The sequence below is a fragment of the Orycteropus afer genome, unplaced genomic scaffold (assembly GCF_000298275.1).
Source record: "Orycteropus afer afer isolate SDZICR_OR568_19922 unplaced genomic scaffold, OryAfe1.0 scaffold00018, whole genome shotgun sequence".
In the NCBI taxonomy this organism is placed as follows: domain Eukaryota; kingdom Metazoa; phylum Chordata; class Mammalia; order Tubulidentata; family Orycteropodidae; genus Orycteropus; species Orycteropus afer.
Window position 1 is genome coordinate 7,135,917 of NW_006921605.1, and position 23,401 is coordinate 7,159,317.

General features: G+C 44.5%; 1 protein-coding gene across 1 annotated transcript in view; it reads left to right on the forward strand.

Annotated features, from left to right (window-relative positions):
* Positions 1 to 3,486: 3,486 nt before the first annotated feature.
* The window catches only part of GRB2 (growth factor receptor bound protein 2), a 72,218-nt gene continuing 52,303 nt past the window's right edge, over positions 3,487 to 23,401 (forward strand). The window contains exon 1 of the mRNA XM_007959653.2: positions 3,487 to 3,564. Coding sequence (XP_007957844.1) covers positions 3,487 to 3,564 — 78 coding nt within the window. The remainder of the gene's footprint in view (positions 3,565 to 23,401) is intronic.

The window sequence follows — 23,401 nt, forward strand, 5'->3', positions numbered from 1 at the left end:
AGAGATAATCGCTATTAACCTTGGGGACTTTTTAGTGCACACTGATTACATGTATGCTGTTCTGCTTTACAGAGAGGGGATAAACTATGTTTTTCTGTAATTTTTTTTTTCTTTTAACTTGTTAGTACATCTTGGTAGTTACATAGAAAGATATTCTAAAGTTACAGTTGTGGATTGATTGGGTGTATGTGTGTTTTGTACGTTGTGGGTTTTTTTTTTGTGTGTGTGTGTATGTTTTGTTTATTGTGTTGTTAAGTATGTAGGTAATAAAACATTTGCCATTTCAACTATCTTCAGGTACACCGCAAGAAAAACCAAACTCACTGCCATCTAGTTGGTTCCAACTCACAGTGACTCCTCCTTGGGTTTCCAAGGCAGTATCTCTATGGAAGTAGATTGTCCAGTCTTCCTTCCGAGAAGTGGCTGGTGGGTTTGAACCGCCAGCCTTCTGGTTAGCAGTCAAATGCCTTAGGTACTATGCCACCAGAGTTCCCATGTATATTGTAAAGTGACATTAAATATGTCCATCAGTCATTCAACCTGCACATTGTGTTTTGTTTCACTGGTTCAGCAAAATAAACCCTGGAAATGGAATCGCTTGATCAAGGGTATGGATTTAAAAATTGTCAATAGATATTACCAAGTTACTCTCCAAAAGATTGAACTAATTAATTCCCTGCTAGATTGTGGACTCTGATGGTTTTCTTATTATCATCCAGTCCCAAGCACTGGGTGGCAAATCATCAAATATATGGTGAACAGATTGGTAGGGCAATTTTTATATATGTTGGAACAAATAAACATTGATGGGATAATTTTTATTTGGCTCAGCTACCAAAGTCTTGATTGTGCTTGGTTTTCGTTTTCTATCCAGCTGTATCTCACAGAGCAACAGTTGCTTGCAATGTGACTTTCAAGAGGGTTTAAGCTTTTTCTAGGAAACCTGCCTTACATGATTTGGGCAGCAGCAAAAAAACTTTCAGTTAATAAGCAAATGTTGAACTGTTTTGTTTTTATGCTTTGGCTGTTCAGTTACAATGCAGTTGTCTTAAATCTTGAATGACAGAAGTTTATGCCTTGTGTTTGGATTTCTGTCATTTTCTATTTTTCCAAAATGAAACTTATTTTTTCCGTATTTGCTCATCCTTCAGCTAACCATCATTACTACATAGTTCTAACAGTCAGACCTGAAGACTCCTTAAAATGAATTGCAAAATATTATTGATAGGCATATAACAGATTTTGGAGTATTTGTAAAAAATTAAAAGTAGCTACATTGGAAAATGGCGGTTCAAACCCACCAGCCCCTCCTTGGAAGGTAGGTTGGGCAATCCTACTTCTGTAGTGATACTGCCTCGGAAACCCAAGGAGGAGTCGCTATGAGTTGGGGCCTACTCTACGGCACATGACAACAACAACAACAACATTGGAAAAACACACAGCCAAACCAAACTTACTGTCATTGAGTTGCTTCTGTCTCATAGCGATGCCCATTGTGTTTCCAAGGCTGTAAATCTTTACAGGAACAGACTGCCTTGTCTTTCTCCTGCAGAGTGGCAGTGGGCTCAAACTGCTGACCTTTTGGTTAGCAGCTGCATACTTTAGGTGCTGCACCACCAGAGCTCCTTTAATGGATAATAGCATGATTAAATTAAGGAACAGCAGTAGAAGCATCCTATTTAGAAATACTTAAGTAAATACAAAGAGAAAGCTGAAAAAAAATGGAGGGTGTTGGGACAGGCACTGCTCTTTCAGTACTCTTTTAAAATTTTGTATATGGGTTAGTTTGAGAAAAATGAACAAACTGGAGAGTGCTGTGTAAGTAAAGGGCAGTTAAGGTCACACACAAATAAATAGACTAATGCCTGTGTTTTTCATATTTGCCAGAACTGTTCCTTTCCTCTGCTACAGAGCCTCCCAGCAGAGCGTAGGCGCAGCATGGTAGAGTCGCTTGGGTTGATTAGTTACCTGCAGTAGAACGTTTGGTTTTCGAAATGTGACTGGAAGGCCTTTGTATTACCAGGTGATTTCCTTCCTCCTTGGTAATAATGCTTGTCTCCGCCTCATCTTAATTCCCAGCTGCTATACGGCTTAGTTCATTTGCAGCTGTGCTTGATTAATGTCCCAATTGTTAACTTTAGAACAAAAGACGAATAATCACTCGTGCCCCTCAGAAGAGCTCTCTGCTAGGTGGTAATTATCCAAGAGAGGTGTCACTATAAATATCTGTCCCCATTCTGCCAGTGCCAGTGTTGTTTGCCGCTTTTGTTTAGCGTGCAAGAAAACAGTGACAGCAAGCAAGAGTTATGCAAAGGCCAAGGTGTGTCCCACCTTCCTGACGGAGATGATTGTATGATTGTCTGTTGTAGTCCTGCGTCCTTCTCTTGGTTCACCATCCCGAGAGACAGCACCTAAAACTCTTTGCAGGACCTTGTGTGAGACGCAGTCTGGGTCCACTCAGTGCTCCTCTGGTTCTGAGAGCAGCTGCTCTCAGACTATCTGAGAGACTGACCTTGGCCGCTGGCCTCCTGCCGGGTCTTCAGCCTACTGGCAGCTCAGTTTGTGAACGGGGATTCCTTAGAATAGGTTAGCACTTGAGCTTTGCTCCTTAGAGTTAGAAATAATGTGGCTATTTGTGGAGTGCTAAGCTCCCGCATCTATTTCAAGGACTGCTAGGGACCCCAAGGCTGCCTTGTGTTCAGGGGAGAGGGAGAAGGATTGCTGTACCAGAGCGCTCTCCACCAGCAGGAAGCCCCAGTACCCGAAACTTGCTGATCAGAGTTTAGAAGTGCAAGCTGGAGAGCCTCCTGTGCTCGTCGGAGTAAAGGGAATGAAAAAGGAGGTCCTGGGCCCGCTTCCTTGGAGCCGAGCACGGTTTCGTTTTGGAGAAAAGAGAGCAGCTCAAAGGCTGTGTTGCTTGCTCTTGACCATACAGTTGGGACCCAGGGCTGTCAGGAACCTGGGAAGGCTGGAGGTGGGGGTAGGGAACTAGGCCTGTGGAGCGGAGGCCAGGGGGCTGCCACCCTGGGAGGAGGTGCGGAGCAGAGTGCAGGGGTGAGGGAGGAAAGGCGGAGACTGCCCCCGACCACAGCCTCAGTGCACCGCGCACACCCAGCGGGAAGGAAGAGGAAGTGTGCTCGGGAAGCGCTCAGGCCATTGGCCGCCGGGCCTGTCAGTCGCCTGGGGGCTGAGGCTGGAAAGAGGAAGACGTGATCTGATCTGCCTGCAAGGGAGGGAGGAGGCCGAGCCTGGGCGAGCCAGGGGGCGTGGGGGCTGGGACAGCTGCGATCGGCAGGGCGGGGCTGCTTTCGATCCTGGCCACTTCTCTTAATGGTCCCTCTTGTGCTTCAGGGTGGCATTGTGTGTCCCAGAGTGCAGGAGCGCGTCCCAGGAGAGGCGAGGCTGAGCCCCCAGCACTGGGTTGCTTCGGCAGGGAAGACTCCCTTCCCCCTGCTTCAGGCTGCTGAGCTCTGAGCTGTGCTCAGAATGGAAGCCATCGCCAAATATGACTTCAAAGCTACTGCAGACGACGAGCTGAGCTTCAAAAGGGGGGACATCCTCAAGGTAAGTGCTGACCGAGCTCCGTGCAGAGCGAGCCTTTCCTTCCTTACCTCCCTTGTCTGCCCTGGTAACACACAAAGAAGCCGCCGGGCTCACTAACACCTGAGCGTTTCCGCCGCCTTTGATCTGGATAGCAGGGATCTATGCTGAGTAGAATGTTAAATTTGACTTAAGGTGTGTGGTCTTTAACTGCCTTTGTGTGGCTGCCTTGGGTATTTCTCTTCATTGGGTAACACTGCAAGTCAAGTCAAAGTGATATGACTGTGGTAAGATCATCTATAGACTGATTTCCCTTGGAGAGTGGTATAGCAATTGGGGGGGGGGTTGTTTAAATTAAAAAAAAACTTGAAGTATTTCTGTAAAAGCATATGACTAGACTTTTACATAGCCCAAAGATTTTTGCATTCTAGAATGCAATCCTGGTAGTTTAGAAATTAATTTCCTCCAGTTTAGAGCGATTTTAGAAGTATCTGCCAAAACCTCAGTGTATTTTTATTCTTGGTGAAAAAGCGGATGGAGTTCTAAATCATAAGGAACTGTGTCAACGTTCTCTTATTAAAGTTTATTTTATTCTGCCTTTGGTGGTGATGCACAGCTGCAGGACGCACACCCAGTTAGCAGTGGCATCAGTTACATGATCACGTCGGGTCACCACCATTCTTATTGTTTCAGCCCCATTAATCTAGGCTCACTGCCCTTAAACCTTAAGGAGCTCTGGTGGCACAATGGCCAAAGCATTTGACTGCTGACCAGAAGGTTGGCGGTTCAGACCCACCAGCCACTCCGAGGAAAGAGGACAGGGCAACCTACTTCTGTAAAGATTTATTGCCTTGGAAGCCCAGTGGGGGTCGGGAACAACGTTCTTTACTTTTTGAGTTAATTTGTTTGTTTAAAGATGACCACAGGGGATAGTTTGGAGTCAAGATCTGAAGGGTATCCCAGGACAGTATGTCCACTTTAAATGAGGAATATCTCAGATTTAACGTGTGTTTTCTGTCTCAGGTTTTTACTTTTGTTCCCTCTGTCTGGCGATGATTAAGAACTTGCCACCCATTTGTTTACCCTGAATAAAATTCTTAAAATATTATAAAGAGGAAAAAAGTGAAAATGTAAGAATATGGTCCTTTATAAAAGGACTTGTGATTTTTCTATATTTATTTTAAGTTATGTGGTCTGTTTCTGCTCTCAAGGAGAAGAGTGCTACCCCGAGGTTGCCTGCAACAGTAGATTCTTAATGTTAGGAATGTGGATTGCGCGTCATAGGTGATACTGGAAAGCCCTTTCAGGGGGAGAAAGCTGTGTGCGTGTGCACACGTGTTCCTCAAAGCTATTTTTATGACATAAAACTTTTTGAGGGTATTCTCAAAGTCAACTGTAAACTGTCAGAAACAGACAGACCCCTGTGGCTTTTAGAATGACACAGGTCTTCTGTTTATTCTTAGAGAGCTAGAGATCAGTAACTGTAGCTTGGACTGCTAATTACCCTGTGTCGTTGGTGTACAAAGGGGATAATTTGCTGTTTTCGTAGGTGGTTACTGATTTCAGCAGATAACCTGCTCGTGGTCGGATTGGTTGTTCAGGTTACCTACGTTTGTGTCTTATACAAAAACCCGAGTTGTTTTTTGCTCCAGAACTTGAACGCGGAAAGCTGGCAGTTCATATTTTTCCGTGATACAGCTTATTTAACACCGAAGCAATGAAGAAAGACAAACCAGGGAGGTGTCTAAGAATTTTTAGACAAGCACTTGCCCTGCCTGCTGTCACTGAAGTCTGTCCTAGGCAAGGAATGTTTTCTGAGTTCTCCAATTTGCATTTCTAAACCTCTGAGCACGTGTCATGCCCGCTCATCCATCCAGGGATCAGGGAAGATGGTTCTAGCATTCCTCCAGCAGCACAGGTTTTGCAGAAATTTGTATGACGGGGGAGAAAGTGAGTCTGAGTGTCCACTTTCACACTCAGATTCTCTTTGGGGAGAGAGAAAAGTACATGTATCTGGTCCTTTCCAGTTGGGTGGATCACTGGGACATACAGCCGTGGTGCCATTACTGCTTTTGAACGGTGGCCATTAGCTGTTCGTTAGTAATCTTGTGGCTTCACTCCAAAAAAAAAAAAGTGACGCTATAGTAGCTGCCCTGTGTCTGTCCTAACTGTGAAACAGCTGCGTGAGGAACAGCGACGATGCTCTGTGTTAAGAGCCATTGGTAAAAGGCAAGTCTTGCTCATTTGAGTCTTGCAGGAGTAACCGGCTTCATTTGATTGGTTTGAGGAGTGTTGATTTGATGTGATGACTCTGTGGTTTGTTAGCGTTGAGCCAGAACCCGTGTAGAAGGGACTGCATTAGCATCGTCTGGTTTGACTTGATTGAAATGGGGATATATTTGCCTCTTCTTGATGAAGACATGTGCGTGTGGGTATTGAATACATTTTATTTGAAAACAGTGAAATAGGGCTTAGCCCTCTATTCTGACCCAGAATTTGGAAGGGTTATGTCCTCACTGCTGCCTCCGTGCTCCTGGTTACCGTTGACTCCTGTCTTCCGGCAGGCCATGTCCTTACTATCTATCGACAGATGGACCTACGCTGCCCTGAGCAAAGAGAGGAAAATACAAATGCTTTACCAGAAGCCTAGAGTAGAACAAAATGCTGCGCTATACTTGCCTTTGTTACTTTCCCTCTTACAAGAGCTTGCTCTTTGCTTGCTGAGAAGTGGCACCGTGGGGCAGGAAAATGGAAGGAATTACCCTGTTCTTGCAGGTTTTAGGTTTTGCTTGACTGGGACGGACCTCCCGTTTTGCCCTGATTGTCAGGCAGGCTGGAGATAGCCCCAGGGATTCTCTAGGAATGAACCACCCACCTTTAGGTCCCAGCAGGAGCACTTTACCCACTGTGCCACCGAGGCTTTTCAGTAAACAAGACCCCAGTAATCTACCCTAGAGCACCTAAGCGTACACCTGTCCCCTCGAGGCTTCCATACACAAATCTCAAGACCGTTTTCAGCCCTCGGACCTGTAGCTGTTCTGGTCCTGCTTTCCCTCAAGGCAGGGCTTCGGCTCCAGAAGAGAACCAGTTCCTGCTCAGAAGGAGGCCTGGGGTTCACGGTTGGCTCTCTGTCACCTTCGTCTGTCTCAGCCCCTCACGTTACTGAGCATCTCCTTGAGTTCCTGGGGGCTGGGGAAAAGACACAGGTATACCTTCTCCTTCAGGAAGCCTAAATCCGGGACGAGGAGTGAAGCAGGACGAGGTAGCGTATGGAGTTAGAGGATTTTCAGAATGGAAAAGGCCCTTATAAAGCTCTTAATCTAGACTTTTACTATTTTACAGATGAGGAAATGGTGGTCCAGAGAGGTTCAGTGAGTGCTCCAAGATCACACAGCCATTTGTAGTGAGCTGCTATTTAACAGGATGCTAAGGTGTTACTGTCATTGCTAGAAGAACTCTAGAGAGGAGGGGACTGGGATGACCTGACATCCGAGGAAGCTGTGCACGTGTATGGCTTGAACACGTAGGTATGACTGAACGTGTGTGTGACTTGAACACACATGTATGACTGAACGTGTGTGTGACTTGAACACGCAGGTATGACTGAACGTGTGTGTGACTTGAACACGTAGGTATGACTGAACGTGTGTGTGACTTGAACACGTAGGTATGACTGAACGTGTGTGTGACTTGAACATGTAGGTATGACTTGAACAGGATCTTGGGAGATGCACAGGACAGAGCTGGGGTGGAGAGGAGAGGCCATTTCAAAGGCAAGAGTTGGGAAAATTATGCTTGGGATCGAGGTAGTAATGCTAGAATAAGATTGTAAACTGGGACTTGGTGAAAATTACGGTTGGATTGGGAGTCAGAAAAATTTAAGAAGAGTGAAGGTGGTTTTGAAGCTGCTGATGAAAGTGTTAAGTGTGTGATGGATTGGGAGGGAGGATGGCCTGGAGGTGGAGCCCAGAAGGTGCAAGGAAGCAGGTTATGGGTTTGAAATACTGAATGGAAAAAAACAGGTTTTCTACCTGTAAGCTCAAGACATCTGAGCACATCTGTGCGCCTGAGAAAAGGATGCCTGTGGATCAGCTGCCTGCGGTTAGTTTTCTAATAGCTTGCAGCCCCGAATTTCAGTGCAGGTGTTGTGTTGTGAACGTTTGGATGATCTGACCTGAGAAATAAGGTTGGAGTGGAGTTTTTTCCCCTTGCAATTTTCAAGTCCTTGTTGTGGAAGCATTCTTTTGTCTGTTGAAGAATTCCTTTCAATTTTTTAAAGTTTTTATTTTAGTTTGTTTTTAAGAATATCCACAGCAAAACATACACCATTTCAACAGTTGCTGCCTGTGCAGTTCAGTGACGTTGAAGATGTTCTTCTAGTCGTGCAGCCATCATCACCCTCCTTCTCTGAATCGTTCCTCCCCATTCACATAAACCACCCCTAAGGTTCCTCTCTAATCTCTTGAGTGGCTGTTGTCAATTTGATCCCATGTAGATAGTTTTTAAAAGACCACAGTGCTCAAGGCAGGCAGTCTTTACCAGTTCAGCTAAACTGTTGTTTGGTTTTAAGACGACTTCAGGGGATATTTTTGGCTTAAAGTTTCAAGAATATCTCAGGGCAGTAGTTTCAGGAGTTCATTCAGCCTCCATGGCTCCATAAAGTCTGGATTCCATGAGAATTTGAAATTCTGTCTGCATTTTTTCCCTTTTGATCAGGATTCTTCTATAGAATCTTTGTAAGTCTTAGCAGTCTTGTTGATTAAACCCAGACTGTTGCATTTAATCTTTAAGAACGACAGCAATTTGTTGTTTGGGTTCTCTTAAAGCATGTTGTTTGGGTACCTTTTATTATATTTATTTTTCCCCCTGTCAGCTGAATGGACTACGGCCAAGTAGGTGCTGAGAATGAACTTTCAGTTCCTACCCAGTACTTTTGTGGGGCTGGCTGAAGACCAGCCACCCTCTTTTGGGAGAAGGAAGTGACCACTGCTGACGTGGAGCGCATGCAGTATGCCACTGAGGTATATGGTATTCTAATCTCGCCAGCCCTGACCGGGTGCTAGTGTTTGCCCTGATTTATGGGGGCAGAAGTAGGCTCAGAGAGGTTAACTAACTTGCTCAGGTTCATACAGCTCTAGTAAGTGGCAAAGCTGCGATTTCGTCTTTGGTCTGGCTGCGGTGGCTCCTTTACAGTACATTATGCCCCGTCCACTGTCGGTATATGCATGTACACTTTATATATATGTAAGTGTATATACCCGGGGTACAAATATATACTGAAGGACCCCCTGAAACTGCTGCCCTGAGATAATCTTTAGACCAAAACATATCCCCTGAAGTTGTCTTAAAACCAAACAATGGTTTAGCTTAACGATTAAAGAAGAGTATATGTACCCAGAGTGTGAGTAGGCCTGCCCTGCTTCCCTGCCAGGGCAGGGGCCCATGTCAGTGGCACTTGTACTGGTGACTTCCTGGACATCCTATCTGAAGTGAGCTGACTGCCACCGTGAAGGAACTGCAGATGAAACGAGATTGTAATGGTGCAGCCTGGAGTGCCGTGGGCGTCCTCACCCTGAGCAGCCACAGTCCGGGAGGGCAGGTACGTTACCCCCGTTCACTGGTCAGGAATCCGCGCTCCCAGCTGAATGACTTGTCCGGGCTCCATGTGGAGCGCTGCTATGTAAGGGCCTCTCCACACATGAGTGAGATCGGCTGGAGGGAGAGCCGTTGCTGGGACGGTGCCTTGTTCCTCCGGCTTGTTACACGCAGAGACCTCTTTCTGAATGACTCCCCAGACAGCGGCAGTTGTCTCTAGATGACTGGGTTTCAGATAGTTTTTACTTTTTTTTCTGGTACTCTTCTGTATTGCTTGAATTTAGAAGAGCATGTGTATCAGTTTTATAAAGACAATAGGACAATAAGTTAGGTTCAGATAGTAACTAGTTGATGTTTTGCATCTAGTTTACCTTGAAGGAAGTTAGACTGCCCTACTCGAGGCTTGGTTGGTTTTCTGACGGCTGAGGTTTAACCAGCTTTTAAATTCTTAAAGCTAAAGTTTACTGTGGCCAACCTCAGTGTCATACAACTTTGGTGTTGGGTGCTATCAAGTTGATTTTGACTCATAGTGACCCCATGAGACAAAGTAGCAGCTGCCCCGTAGGGTTTTCTTGGTTGTAATCTTTAGGGGAGCAGATGGCCACGTCTTTGTCTCGTGGGACCTCTAGGTGGGTTTGAACTGCCAACTTTTTGGTTAGCAGTCAAACACTTAAGCATTGTGCTACCAGGGCTCCTGTGAAACTTTGAGACCTTCCAAAAAGTGACCCAGGTGACTTGGTCCTTTTGGCAGGTATTAGTTCAGTTTTTCCTCCCTGTGGATGTAGAGTGGAAGGCTTCTGTAAGATGGATGGTGCATAGGGAACACAGGCTCCAGGCTTGGCCACCTGATTGGGAGCCCAGCCCTGTCACTTACTGACAGTGCTGTCCTAGAAATTTTGTGTGTGTTCGTGTATTTAACCATTTTGTGCTTTGGGTGCCCCAGTTGTAAAGTGGGAACAGTAGCATCTGCCTTCCTCATCTGAGCACCCCCATCTCCAACCGTGAGGACCCCCAAAAAGCACCTCTGTCTCTTCTTAGGAGTCTCAGCCTGGTACAGATGTGCTTGGCTGCTAACCAGAAGGCTCGACGTTCAGGTGCACTCAGAGACACCTTGGAAGAAAGGCCTGCTGATCTACTTCCAAAAACCACAGCCGTTGAGAACCTCTGGAGCCCAGTTCTGCTCTGACACGTGGAGTTGCTACCAGGCGTCTCGGGCAACTCGATGGCAGCTGGTTGTCCTGGGGTCGTAAACCAAACCCACTCCCATCGAGTCAGTTCCAATGTATACAGGACAGAGTAGAATTGCCCTTAGGGTTCCCAAGGCTGTAAATCCTCACGGAAGAGACTGCTTCAGTTTCCTCCCATGGAGCAGCTGGTGGGTTCAAATCGCCAACTTTCTGGTTAGCAGATGAATGCCTTAACCACTATGCCACACGAGCTCTTTCTTGGGACCATAAAAATACAAACCCACTGCTGTCAAGTTGATTTCGACTCATAGTGACCCTCTTTGGGTTTCCAGTGCTGTAAATCTTTACAGAAGCAGACTGCTTCATCTTTCTTCCGTGAATTGGCTGATGGGTTTGAACCACCAACCTTTCAGTTAGTAGCTTGAACACTTTAACCACTGCTTCACCAGAGTTCTTTCGTCTGACATAAAAGAAACATTAGTTGATAGCTGTGATTTGTTTTACTAATGGTGTTCAGGTACACAACTTTTGATAAGAGGATGTCAGTCCAACTCCAGCTCAGGTGACTGTCAAGCCACATGACTCTCTGTTTAAAACTGGTTTGTCCTGACACTGCCTCACACGAGAACTGTTCAAAACCTGTCCCACCGCTCTGCTGAAAGTACCCTCTCAGGACAGATTGTCTGAAGGACAAGTAGTTTCTCCATTAAAAGTTCGCAGGGTCAGGATTCAACCTGAAATCAGAGAGGAGGGGATCTGTGCTGTATCGCGTCGGGGGTTCTCTTTTGTCCATTTCTTTGGGTGAAGGGAGCTTTGAGATTTATGGCTCACTTGAGGAGAAGCAGCCCTAGGAAAAAACTCCTTGTTGTATTTACTGGAAGTATATTTACGACTCTTCCATTGTGTATCATCCTCTCTGCGGAGAGAACATTCTTGCTGATCTCTCTCTGGTCTTGATTCCGAGAACAGACATATTTTCCCTAAACAACCTTTTTAAATCATAAAGATACTGTAAATCATATTTTAATATATTTCCTTCTTTACTTTGTGGGAAAGCTTAGAGCCTGCTCTGGGCCCATTTCTAGCAGCTCTTACCGTATTTTCCATCCTAACATTTCTATCAAAACAGGTACTAATTATTAACAGTAGAATATTCACAGATTTTTCTTCACTTTCATGGTGGCTTTTATTGTGAACTGTTAGTTTATTCTTTATTGTAACAGTGGACTTTTAAGGTCTAGATTTAGCAAAAAGGCAAAAGCATCTGGTAACATTGTACTTGGTGTTTGAAAATTACAAAAAACATCGGTTTAGTTATAAAGTGAGAGGAAATGTGTTTTTGGACTTTGCAGGATTCAAAGAGAACAAAAAAGGAGGATGTGTTTTCAGTCAGAATAATGATCGCTTTGTGTCTTGGAGTTGTTAGTTCATAAATCTTTATAGGTAAAGACATACAAGTTGAAAAGGAGGCTGGGGCAGAATATGACTTTTTGGCAATATTTTGATGTCACATTGCCACTGTACTTTAATACATTGATAGAAAAAAGAAAGGAAACTCAAAATCCTGCATAAACCCCAATTCCAACATTTGTACTATTTTATAACTCTTCTAGGCTTTATCATTATGCGCACATTTTTACAGTTCTGTAATTGTAGTGGCTTTAGAATACAACATATGCTAACATTTTCCCATATTAGTCATACTAATTATTTTTGTGGTTGTAGAATACGCGAAGCTAATATTCTGCAGTCGACTTAACTATTTCCTTATTGCTGGATGTTTATTTGAAGCTTGTTTCTAGTGATAATTGAGCTCATAATTTCAAGGGAGGCTTTTGCTGTATCGAAGAGATGGGTGGATGGATGCAGGCATGCTTGGATGGATGGATGGATGGATGGATAGATAGGTGGGTAAGTGGATGGATAGATAGGTGGATAGATGGATACACACACACACACACACACACACAGGCTTTTTGCCTTATTGTTCAGAAGAGCTGAATGAATGGTTCCCTTCCTGAGATGAGGCTGACTAGGAGCTGTCCCTCACCCTGGCCAGAGTACCCATACTAACCCAGCCAGCACTGGCTGCTTCCTCCGGTCGGCCCTGACCCAGATCCCCAAGGCACAGTTGACCATGCTCTGCAGGACTGTGGAGACTCGGGTGGGAAGCTGACGAAACATCTTCGCTCGGCCTGTGGGTGCTTGAAGGCAGCACGTAGCCACTGAGGCACATTTGTTACGTGCTTTTCTCTCAGGCAGTTTGCTTTTACAGCTGTGTCAGGCCAATTTAGTACTTTTGATAGCTGAGAAATTTTGTGTGTGTTCATAGACATAGTTTGGGGTTTTGTTTTCATGGACATAGTTTCAGTTCAGTATTCCATCTTTGAGCTGAATGACTTTCCTAGAGGAAAATGATCCATCCTGACCCTCTTGTGTGGAGAAAGATGGGAAGACAGACAAACTGGGCTTTGTTTAGTTTCTGCTGCAGACATTTAGCTTTAAAAGCCAGGAGGCTGCGGATAGCGTTTGAGAAAAGGTGACTTACTGAAGCATCCTCCCTCCCATGTGCTGCAGTAGAAGGAACAAAACAAAGCTGTCATGCTGTTCACAGTTGCTGTTCTCTGGGTTTTGGGATCACAGAAACTTCCAAGGCCTATGGCATGCATTTCTGTAAGGGAATGCTTTACAAGCATACATTAGTTTTGTAACCAGAAAGCAATAAAGATACATGACTCTAAAAACCAAAACTACTACAGTAGTTTTCCAGATGTCAGTTTACAAGTTAGCAAACATTTTAGGGCCAGTTTTGCTCTTTTACAAAGGGAAAGAGTCACTTTTTGTCATAGGGCAGCGTGTTTTGTTTGTGGCTCTTGATGCAGGAAGTACAGGCATCGTCCAGGTTGCCTGGGGTTGTTACATGGGCTTTATGTAGACTGTGTGACAACCACCTAGAAATGCACTCAGCCCTTTTTATGCATAAACAGATTGGCCCTAACGCTGGCCTTGCTGCCCAGATTTCTAGTTATAGCCAGTGTATCTTTCTCCTGCACCTGACAGAAAGTAATGTTGTATGTGGTTTTACTATTTTTTTTAAATTTTACTTTATTTAATTGTGATTTGTGTGAAAGTGTTATGTGCTTTCTTATGTATTCATTTAATTTTGACACAAGCCAGTCTCCAGACTTGATTAGAATTGCTAATGCAGGCAAATTGCAGTTTTTCTAAGGTTAATTATACATGCTTCCTTCTTTGTCATATGTCCATTTTTAGGCCTAGTTGGGCTTACGTTTTGCTGTGTGTCAGCTTCTATAACATGCTTGGATTTGAAAAGTAAGATTAAGAGAGGAAATAAAAATTTTCAATGACCAGCTGGTAGGTTTTGGGAGCTCTAGTGGTATAGTACCTAAAGCATTTGACTGCTAACCAGAAGGCTAGCGTAGCGGTTCAAACCCCCCAGCCACTCCTCAGAAGGAAGATCTGGCAATCTACTTCCATAGAGGTACTGCCTCAGAAACCTAAGGAGGGATCGCTATGAGTTGACGGCAGTGAGTTTTTGGTTTGGTGGGTTTTAGTTATCTGTGCTTCCCAATTTTGCAATTAAAAATAAATAAATAAGTGCCTTCACTTTATTCTTTTTGAACATTGATTGGGGTGATTTGATAAAATGTCATAGAAAGATCAAATTCCTTCCTGTCACCCAGACAACTTCTTTGAAATTAAACAGACAGTCAGATGCTGCACTCCTTGTTAGAACATCTGTGTGGTAAACCACCTTCTCTCCCCAAAGAAAACCACTTTCAGATATTTCTCTACCTTTCCAGAAAACTTCGCTTGTGATTTCGTCTGTGGTCCATTAGTTTTTACGAGTATGTTGTTTAATTTCCATGTATCTGTGTATTTCTCCAAACTCCTCTTGTTGATCTCTGTTTTGATTACATTGTGGCTGATTTTCTGTCTTTTTAATGTACTGATGCCTGCTTCATGGCCCTGCACCTGGTCTGCCCTGGAGAGCGCTTCACAGTGGGCTTAGGAAGAAAGTTGATTTGGCTGCTTTTGGGTGGAGTAGTCTGTAGGCGTCAGTTAGGTCTAGTTTCCTAGTTATGTTTTCTCTTCTTTGTGGGTAGTCGGGATAGTTGTTGCCATGTAATGAATTAAGACCATCCAATACCATGGTGGCTCATGACAGCGAATGATTGAGTATTTCCTGAGTGAAGGGCACTCTGCTTAGTGCTAAGAGTGATCCTAAGACCAGGGTTTAATATACAGATAATGTTTGATGATACATGTTGTAAGAGCTGTGCTAGAGGTACGAAAAAGTCTTAATAAGACTTGGGTATTGAAATCGAAAGTGATTAAGCTCATGACTGCTTTGTCCATCTGGATAGGCAGACCTTTGTTTCTGACATTAACAGAACTCATTGTCAACTCCAAAGAGTTGTTGGGGTTGTCCTGCCGTGCTTGAACTTGGAAGTGAGTTTGCCTTGCATTGCATTGGCAGAGCTACAGAACTAGCAGGAGCCTGGCTGATAGTGCGTGGCGCGTGCAAGAGCTTCAAACGAATGCTTCTCCTTCGACAGCTGGTACGGGACCTCAGATGAGTGCCTTCGGATTCAGACTTTATGCTCCGACACACTCCACTAAGGAGCTCGTTGCGTGTAGAAAAGATGGGGGAGAGTTTAAGTGTGGGTTACTTTTAACTATAATTCCCATTTATTGGAAGTGGCCTGAGCGTGACAGCAGTGGTTTCGTAACTTCAGGTACACAGGGCACGAGGCTTATATTTTCTCCATCACCAGGGCGTATGTTGTATCCTAAAAGTTCCTGTCTAGTCCACAGTGGTGCCCCGCTGAAACCTGCTATCCAGGTAATCATTTCTAAAGTTTGAAAAGTCTGTGGTCAAAAGCTGTAGAGTCAGAAATGCTTTTCCATGAAACTTACGAAGAAGAATTGTCCAAGTAAATTTAGAAGCTCAAGATTCCCCTTCATAGGCCTGAAATAACACAATATTGTTTATCAAATGTAAGTCTGGAAGCCACAGGATTTCGTATTCTGTTTCTCAGTGCAGGATGACTAAAAGGAGATAGTTTAATTTATTTTAACTTTTAGAACATTTTTAGATTTACAGGAAACTTGCAAAGATGGCAGAGTACTCCGGTACCACAGTTAATGACCCGTTATCTGTATCCAGTGGCCCTTGTGAGAGCCAGAACCCTAGGGGACTGCCTTCCTGCCTTGTCGGCCCCAGTCTTCCAGGGTTTGTGGTTCTAACCGAGTGCGGTCTCCCCGGTTTTCTGTTGCTCCTGTTGATGTGAGATACTTGCGTTTTCCTTCCAACAGACTTCTGCCTTACACATGTTCCGGCTTTGGTCAGTTCTACTGTATTGTTACTAGCTGAAGTCTGTATGCTATTCAGCCCTCCTTAGTTTTCCTAATGTCCTTTTTTCTGTTCCAGGATGCCACTGCGGAGAGACACCACATTATGTTTGGTCCTGTGTCCTTAGGCTTCTCTGAGCTATGACAGCTGAACATCGATTTTTGAAATACACATGTATACAAAGTTCAGTATCTGTTCTTCTGACTCTGAAATTGAGAGGAAACGCACATAACATTGATTAGCCGTCACTGCACAGTCGGGCAGCACTGAGTGTATGTTGTTCAGTGGTATCTGGTGTATTCATGGTGGCGTGCAGCCACCAGCTCTCTCTCGTGTTTTTGGACTCTAAGAGCCCCTACTAGCGGCAGATGGTTTTCTGAAAGTTTGGAGTGGATCGGCATCCTGTAGGAGATGTTCTTTTCTCATGTGATGGATGTTAATGACATTTGACAGCTGGGCCACCAACTGTTGAGCCTCCATGTACCTGAAGTTTACGTAGTGCTGCCAACTGTGGTGCCAGTACTGTGACCACTAGCATGTATGGCTGTTCAAATTTAAGTTAACGAAAACTAAATTAAAAGTCCAGCTCCTCACCCGCCCTGGCCAGCTTTTAAGTGACCAGCAGCTGCAGGTGGCCTGGAGCTTCCGTACTGGACAGTTCAAGGAGCAGACGTTTCCATCATTGCAGAAAGTTTTACCGGATAGCTCTGCGTGGACGGGCGCTGCCTGGATGACTTTTTGTGTTAATAGTGTTTCATGTCTCACGTTGAAATGCCAGGAATCTAATCTCCCCCTTTCTTTGCAAAGACGACTGAGAACTGGCAACAGAATTGGGCTGGGGCTTTCCCTTTTTCAGGTGCCCTCCCTGGCGGCACCACTTCCTTTCCTTGTGAACTTCTGTTTTCCCAAACCCCCTTCTCACCACGCGGTTCCTGTGCAGAGGCTGGTATTGGAACCTGTGGCCACCTAATACTGTATCTGAGAATTGAGGGACCAGAGGGGAGCGCTTGGAGTCAACGTGCTGTGAGATGCTCTTGAGTCTGGTGTGCCTCTTCTCATTTGAGATCCTGTGTCATTGGATGTGTCATGTGGTTTGGAGCTCAGTATGCATCTGAGGCGTACACGGAGAGCAGAGACAGCATTTCTTCGAAATCTGCGAAACCATAATTATCGTGTTGCCTTTTAGAACTCTGTTGACGTAAATCATGTTCGGCAGAGCCTTGCCCTTTCTGTAGAGTCATTTTGGTTCTTTGTGTTCACTTGCACCAGAATTTTGCACAATTTTATATTCTCGCCCAAAAAGCTCTACAGTGTTTTGTTGATCACCGTTTTTGCCAGTAATTGTCGGAAATAATGGGGTGAAGTAATCTTGGTTGGCTATATTTAAACAACATTGGGTCCGTTTTCAGCTGGTTGCTTATTTCCCTGAACACTGAGCTCTTTCATATCCTTGCTCTTCAGCCCGTTGTTCCTTTTGTCTGGTGTAGCCTGGAGCATTTCTTCACCTGGGCCACCTCCCATTCTTCCCTCAGGGCCTGGGGCAGGCCTGGGCCACAAGGGCTTTGCTGACGCTCAGCTCTTCCTTCCCATGCCTGCTGCCTGTTGGCATCATTGGCGCTTCTTGGTGCAGCAGCATCTGTCTGTTCCCCTGACTCCATCCGACCACAGCAGGGTCCTGCAGCTCTGTGTCTCACACAGTGCTGAGTAGCATGGCAGTTTGATGTGTTGGAAGGAAGGACACTGAAATTCCCATGTCCATCTTACTTAGTGTGAGTGGCACCTGGAGTCGGTACTGTCTTTTTATCCCAGAGCCCAGGTCTGATTCGTGAGGGGCCACAGCTCTTTTTGAGTTCCAGTGCTAGTTTTTCTAAAATTATTATTACCTTGTTTCTTACCACCATCTTGGTTAGGTTTCTAAGCAACTTTCCTTTTGAGTATTTATGAAGTATAATTATATATTACTATTCATATGTTTTAGAAGCTCTAGTAGCATACTGGCTAAGGCACTTGACTGCTAACCAGAAGGCTGGTGGTTCAAACCCACCAGCCAGTCCTTGGAAGGAAGATGAGGCAATCTACTTCCATAGTGATACTGCCTCGGAAACTGAAGGAGGGGTCGCTATGAGTCGGGTCCGACTCGACGGCACATAACAATAACAACAACAACAGCATGCATATGTTTTAGAAGCTCTGGCAGCATAGTGGCTAAGGCACTTGACTTAACCAGAAGGCTGGCGGTTCAAACCCACCAGCCACTCCTCAGAAGGAAAATTGGGTAATCTACTTCCGTAGTGATACCGCCTCAGAAACCCAAGGAGGGGTTGCTATGAGTTGGGTCTCACTCGATGGCAGTGAGGTTTTTTTTTTTGGTATGTTTGAAAGAATACTTAATCAGTTTGATTTTTTTGTTTGTTTTGGTGGCCAAAACATTGCCAGTTTCTACCATTTTTTGTTTGTGGACATTTTTTCCTCCTTCCAAAGTGATGGTGGCATTTTATTCCCATGGACAGTCCAAACTTAGGTAGGAAATGCCTCTCTAAAAGGGGTTCTAAACACTTTGGCTTTCCTGCATGTGTTTGTTCTTTATTCTTCAGGGGTGTAAGAAGCAAGAACACATTTTTACAGGAGTAGTTTGAAGTAATCATGATGGTTTGTTGTGATCATGTAGTTTACACGACCCAGAGCCTTAGAGAGAGAGCCTTCAAGAGAGAGCCTTCGAGAGAGAGCCTTCGAGAGAGCGCCTTAGAGAGAGAGCCTTCGAGAGAGCGCCTTAGAGAGAGAGCCAGAGCACAGCATCCACAGCATCAGGAGGGTTCAGTCATGGGAAGGGCGCTTTTTCTCCTCAGGTGTTCTCGTGAGTTTGCTCTGTTCCTCACGCTCTCCAGGTGGGTTGAGGGGGGCACTACCTTCTTGTTCTCAAGCTTTGCCCGTACACTTGGCTTACACACAGCTGTTTGAACCCTCAACTCTGTCCCATATTTCCAGGGCTGCTTTCGGACCTCTTACTAGCAACATCGCTAGGACTGGCTGGCATGTTTTGTGATGCCAGAATTAGCTGTAGTCAGTCTGGAATGAGTCCAACCTGAACAAGATACGAAGTCAGAATGAATAAGTGGTACAAATACTCTGACTAAGAGTCTGGAAAGTCTACATCTTCAGAATCATGCAAAGCACATTTGACCAACTGCTGAAACCTATTCGGGGACTGGCATTTCCTCTCCTCTAGACCCTGAGTAGTAGGTTTCAGTCATCAAGGCACTGACCCCTCTTTTAAAATTTGCCCGTAGACTCCAGCTCTTTGAGTGAACATGTGCTGGTGATCAGCTTGGAGCTTAGATCACATTAGTGGTCTGTGTTGACATCCTGTCCATGTGACACAGAAAAAACCGACATCTCTGTGGGCCCTGGCTGTCAGCCATTGATTCCAAGAGTTGGTCCAAGCCTCAGCTTTGTGCAGTCATCAACTCTGAGCGTCTGTGCCTCTGCATTGGTGATGTGAAAGCCTGTGTTTTGGGTAGACAGTACTGTCCTTAAAGCAAAGGAGTGTGTATTGTTTGAGTTATTTTTCTAGTAGTGGTAAGTACACTTGCACCAGAGAGTCCATACATTGTTAAACACCACCTCTTTTGGGATCAAGGCCATCCATAGATGTGCCGTTAGCAAACTCAGTTGTAAATCGCTGTAGACTGTATGAACCCACAGACCCTGCCTTATACTCTAAGTGGCTGAGCTAAAGAGAAGCAAAGGAGTAAATTAGAGTTTTTCCTAAATATGAGATTGATCAGAGTCTTCCAAGTGAGAAAGACAACTTAGGCCTTTTAATCTTTGGTCTTTGGCTTATGGCCTTCCTTTTTTTATTTTTTTTTTTAAGAACTTTAAGCTACTTGTTCCAGCATAAAATCATTTAAAGACATTAAATGCTTTTGATAATAATAACAACTATATTTTAATAATAATCATTATTATTATTTTGATAATAATTCCTTTTTGAACCCTTAGGTGATGAATATCCAGTGGTAAATTGAGGAAAATTGTAATCTAATGTATTTCTGAGAATTCTTTTTTCACGCAATATATATAGGTCAGGCAGCAGGCTTTTCCGTTTGTGTCAAGGAACACGTTTCAGACTACTAGGAACTGAGAGTTGAGATGGCAAGACAGAGTGTACCAGTGAGACGATTTGTGGAGAAGATGGTCATACTGATGACATGCTAGTTTAGAAGGTTTAGAGTCTGAGAGCATTAGATGCAGTGATTGTAGTATGACAGTAACTCAGTCACTTTGGACCAGAGACACTAGGCAATACTGAGTTGAGAAGTGGAGACTTACACAGGGCCTTATATTATAGCTGGAAGTCAGACCGTCAAAGGCTTCCAGGTGAGAGGAAACATGGGTGCAGAGATGGACTCGAACATGGACATCAGTGCTACGGGAAAGCTTTCATGTACAGTGAGAAAATGAGCTCTTCTTGATTCATCCCATGAGGGGAGCCGGCCAGGCTGTTCCATTTAATCTTCTCAGCAAGGAGAGAGCATTTTCAAAGTCATTAGCGGAGACTCAGAGAGGTTGAGGAATTTGTGTGAAATTGCACAGCTAATAAGTGGGAGGGCAGACATAGGAGCAGAGTTTCAGCTTCTGACGCAAAGCGTGGGCCATGAGAAGGCGCGGTCGACACTTACCCTGACGAAATAGACACAGCATTTCGCACTAGGTTCTGGAACAGTGGCTTTACCAAGGCTGTGCTTTAGAAAGCGAATTGGATTCTGAGTAGTATGGTTCCTTGGAAGGAAGGTTGGGCAATCTACTTCCGTAGTGATACTGCCTGGGAGACCCAAGGAGGGGTTGCTATGAGTCAGAATTGACGGTAATGAGTGAGTTTGGTTTGGAGTTTGGAGTACGGTTTGAGGTAGAGAGGGAGGCAGGGTCTGGCCTCAGGAGGAGGAGCCCCGGCTGGAGCCAGACCAGCTGACTCAGACCTCAGCTCGGCCTCAAGTAGAAGGTTGGGTGTTCGTTCGGTTACCTTCTCAGTGCCTGTTTCCTCGTTGGAAAAATAGAGATCACAGTGGTACCTACCGCGTTAGATGTTTGTGTGATTAAGTTAATTGGAACAGTAAGCACCTCTAAGGGCGCTATGGGGTTGCGCTGGTAGGAAGTAAGAGTTGTGTTCCAGGTGGGCTGATGGAATAAGTTAATGGCAGAGCAAATGGAGGAGTCAAAACCTAGAGGATGTTAAAAGGAAGGAAACAACAGAGTTTGGTGACTGAGTGAGAGATTGAGTGGAGGCAAAGGATTCCAAGACTGGAGGAGTGTTGGTGCCATTGCCAAAGATGGGAAGGCTGGGATGATCTAATCAGAGCGGGTGAGAGAGGTCGAATGCCAGGCCAGAAGAGATTTGACATAATGTTGTGGGTAGTTCATTGTCTTGGCCCGGTGCTAAGTATAAACTGAACAATAAAAGTACCTGATTTTCTCCTCACAGGTTGGCGCTTTCTGTGTGTTCCACTGCAGGAAGTGGCTTCCAGTCCCCTGTGAGACGCCATTGCTCTAGGCAATGCCTGTTTCCTCCATTGCCCTTAGAGCAGTAAGGGACGGCTTGTGGGAGGAATAGTGTAGCCCTGCGAATAATGACGTCAGAGGAGAATCCCTCCATCTCAACGATAAGGCCCTCGAGTTCTGAACTCCTGTGGTCACTGTCTGTTCATCGTCAGCGCCTTCATACTGCCGTGCTTCTTGTGGGTGGCCCAAGAAACACTTCCTGTCTGGGTTAAGCTGATTTCAGGTTAAGAGCTCTGGTGGCGTAGTGCCTAAGGCATCTGACTGCTAACCAGAAGGCTGGCGGTTCAAACCCACCAGCCACTCCTCGGTAGGAAGATTGGGCAATCTGCTTCTGTGGTGACACTGCCTTGGAAACCCAAGGAGGTTAAACAGAGCTAATCCATAGAAACCGGGGATGAAGGCACAGGCCCTGCACAAAGCCACAGGGGAAAGGACCCCGCTGCCAGCAGGAGGCTCTGTGTCTTTTTCTCAGAGTGCTGTATCTGTGTGTGATCCCTGAGCTTAGCAGTGCACTCACGGTAACCCCTCCACTTGTGCTGCCTGGGGGATATCACAGGCTATTTTTACCTGGGAATCGTGCACCTGTTGGGAGTTCACTTTGGTATTACTTTAAATCTGTTTGTTGGATAGCTATTCCAGTAGCTCTGAAACTCTTTTCCATTGAGGTCACACCCTTTAAATCTCAAAAACTATTTGCCTCCTAAGCACACACAAAGAGTCCATATTAATTGGGTTTCTATACATCAGCAATGAGAAATTTGAAAGGAAAATTAGATTAACAGTTCCATGTCCAAAATCATCTAAGAGAATAAAATACCTAGGAATAAATTTAACCAGGGACGTGAAGGACTGACATGAAAATTATAAAACACCACTGACAGTAATTAAAGAAGACTTAAGTGAGTGAGAAAATGTTCTGTGTTCATGGATTGGAAGACTAAATATTGTTAAGATGTCAGTACTACCCAAAGCAATCTATTCAACACAATTTCGATCAAAATTCCGACAGCCTTTACAGAAATGGAAAAACCAACCCTCAACTTTATATGGAGTTGCAAGAGGCCCCAGATAGTTGAAACAATATTTAAAGAGAATAACAAAGTAGGAGGGTGCATACTTCTGATTTAAAAACATATTAAACAGCTACAGTAATCAGCCTGATACTGGTATAATAATAGCCAAAGAGGCCAATGGAATAGAATTGAGAGTCCAGAAATAAATCCACACTTGTATGGTCAGCTGATTTTTAACAAGGGTGCTAAGTTTGTTTGGTGGAGGAAGAAAGAGTCTCTTCAATAAATGGTACAGGGAAAGTTCAGTTTCCGTAAGCAGAGAAACAAAGTGGGATCCGTGCCTCACACCATACATAAAAACAAATTCAAAATGAATTAAGGACCTACATGTGCAAACTAAAACCATAAAGGTGTTAGAAGAAAATGCAATGACAGCACTGTTGGGCCTAGCTTTTAACAGTGGATTATCTGTAGACACACACCCTAGAGAGAACAATCATGGGAGAAGGAAGGGCTGCTTATGCACAGGGAGAAAGCTCAGGGTGCAGGAGAGTATGGAGGGATGGACACTGGGAAGTGGTACTATGGGGAGGAAGTTGGAGGGGAGCTGTTGCATTGTGGTAAACTGTGGTCAATGACATGAGACAAAGTATATGTGAACTGCTGTATGGAAAGTGAATTTGCTCTGTAAGTCTTCACCCAAATCACAATCAATCAATCAATCAATCAATAAAAATAAAATGCATAGAAGTGGTTTAAGAATACTATAAAAAAAACCAACAACAATGGATTATCTGATAAAATAACAAAAGCACAAACAGCAAAAGACAAGATAAATAAATGGGACTGCGTAAAAATGAAACTTTTCTTCATCAAAAAACTTGACCAAAAAAGTGAACAGATTGTTTAATAAATGGTGCTGGCAAAGCGAGATCCATTTGCAGAAAAATGAAACAAGATCTGTACCTCACACCATACACAAAAGCAAACTCCAGATGGATGAAAGACTTAAATGTGAAAACTAAAACAGTACAGTTCCTCAAGGAAAGCCTAGGGGCAAATTTAAGGGCCCTAATATATGGCATAAATAGACTATCGAGCATAATTCAAAATGCACCAACAGCAGAAGAGAA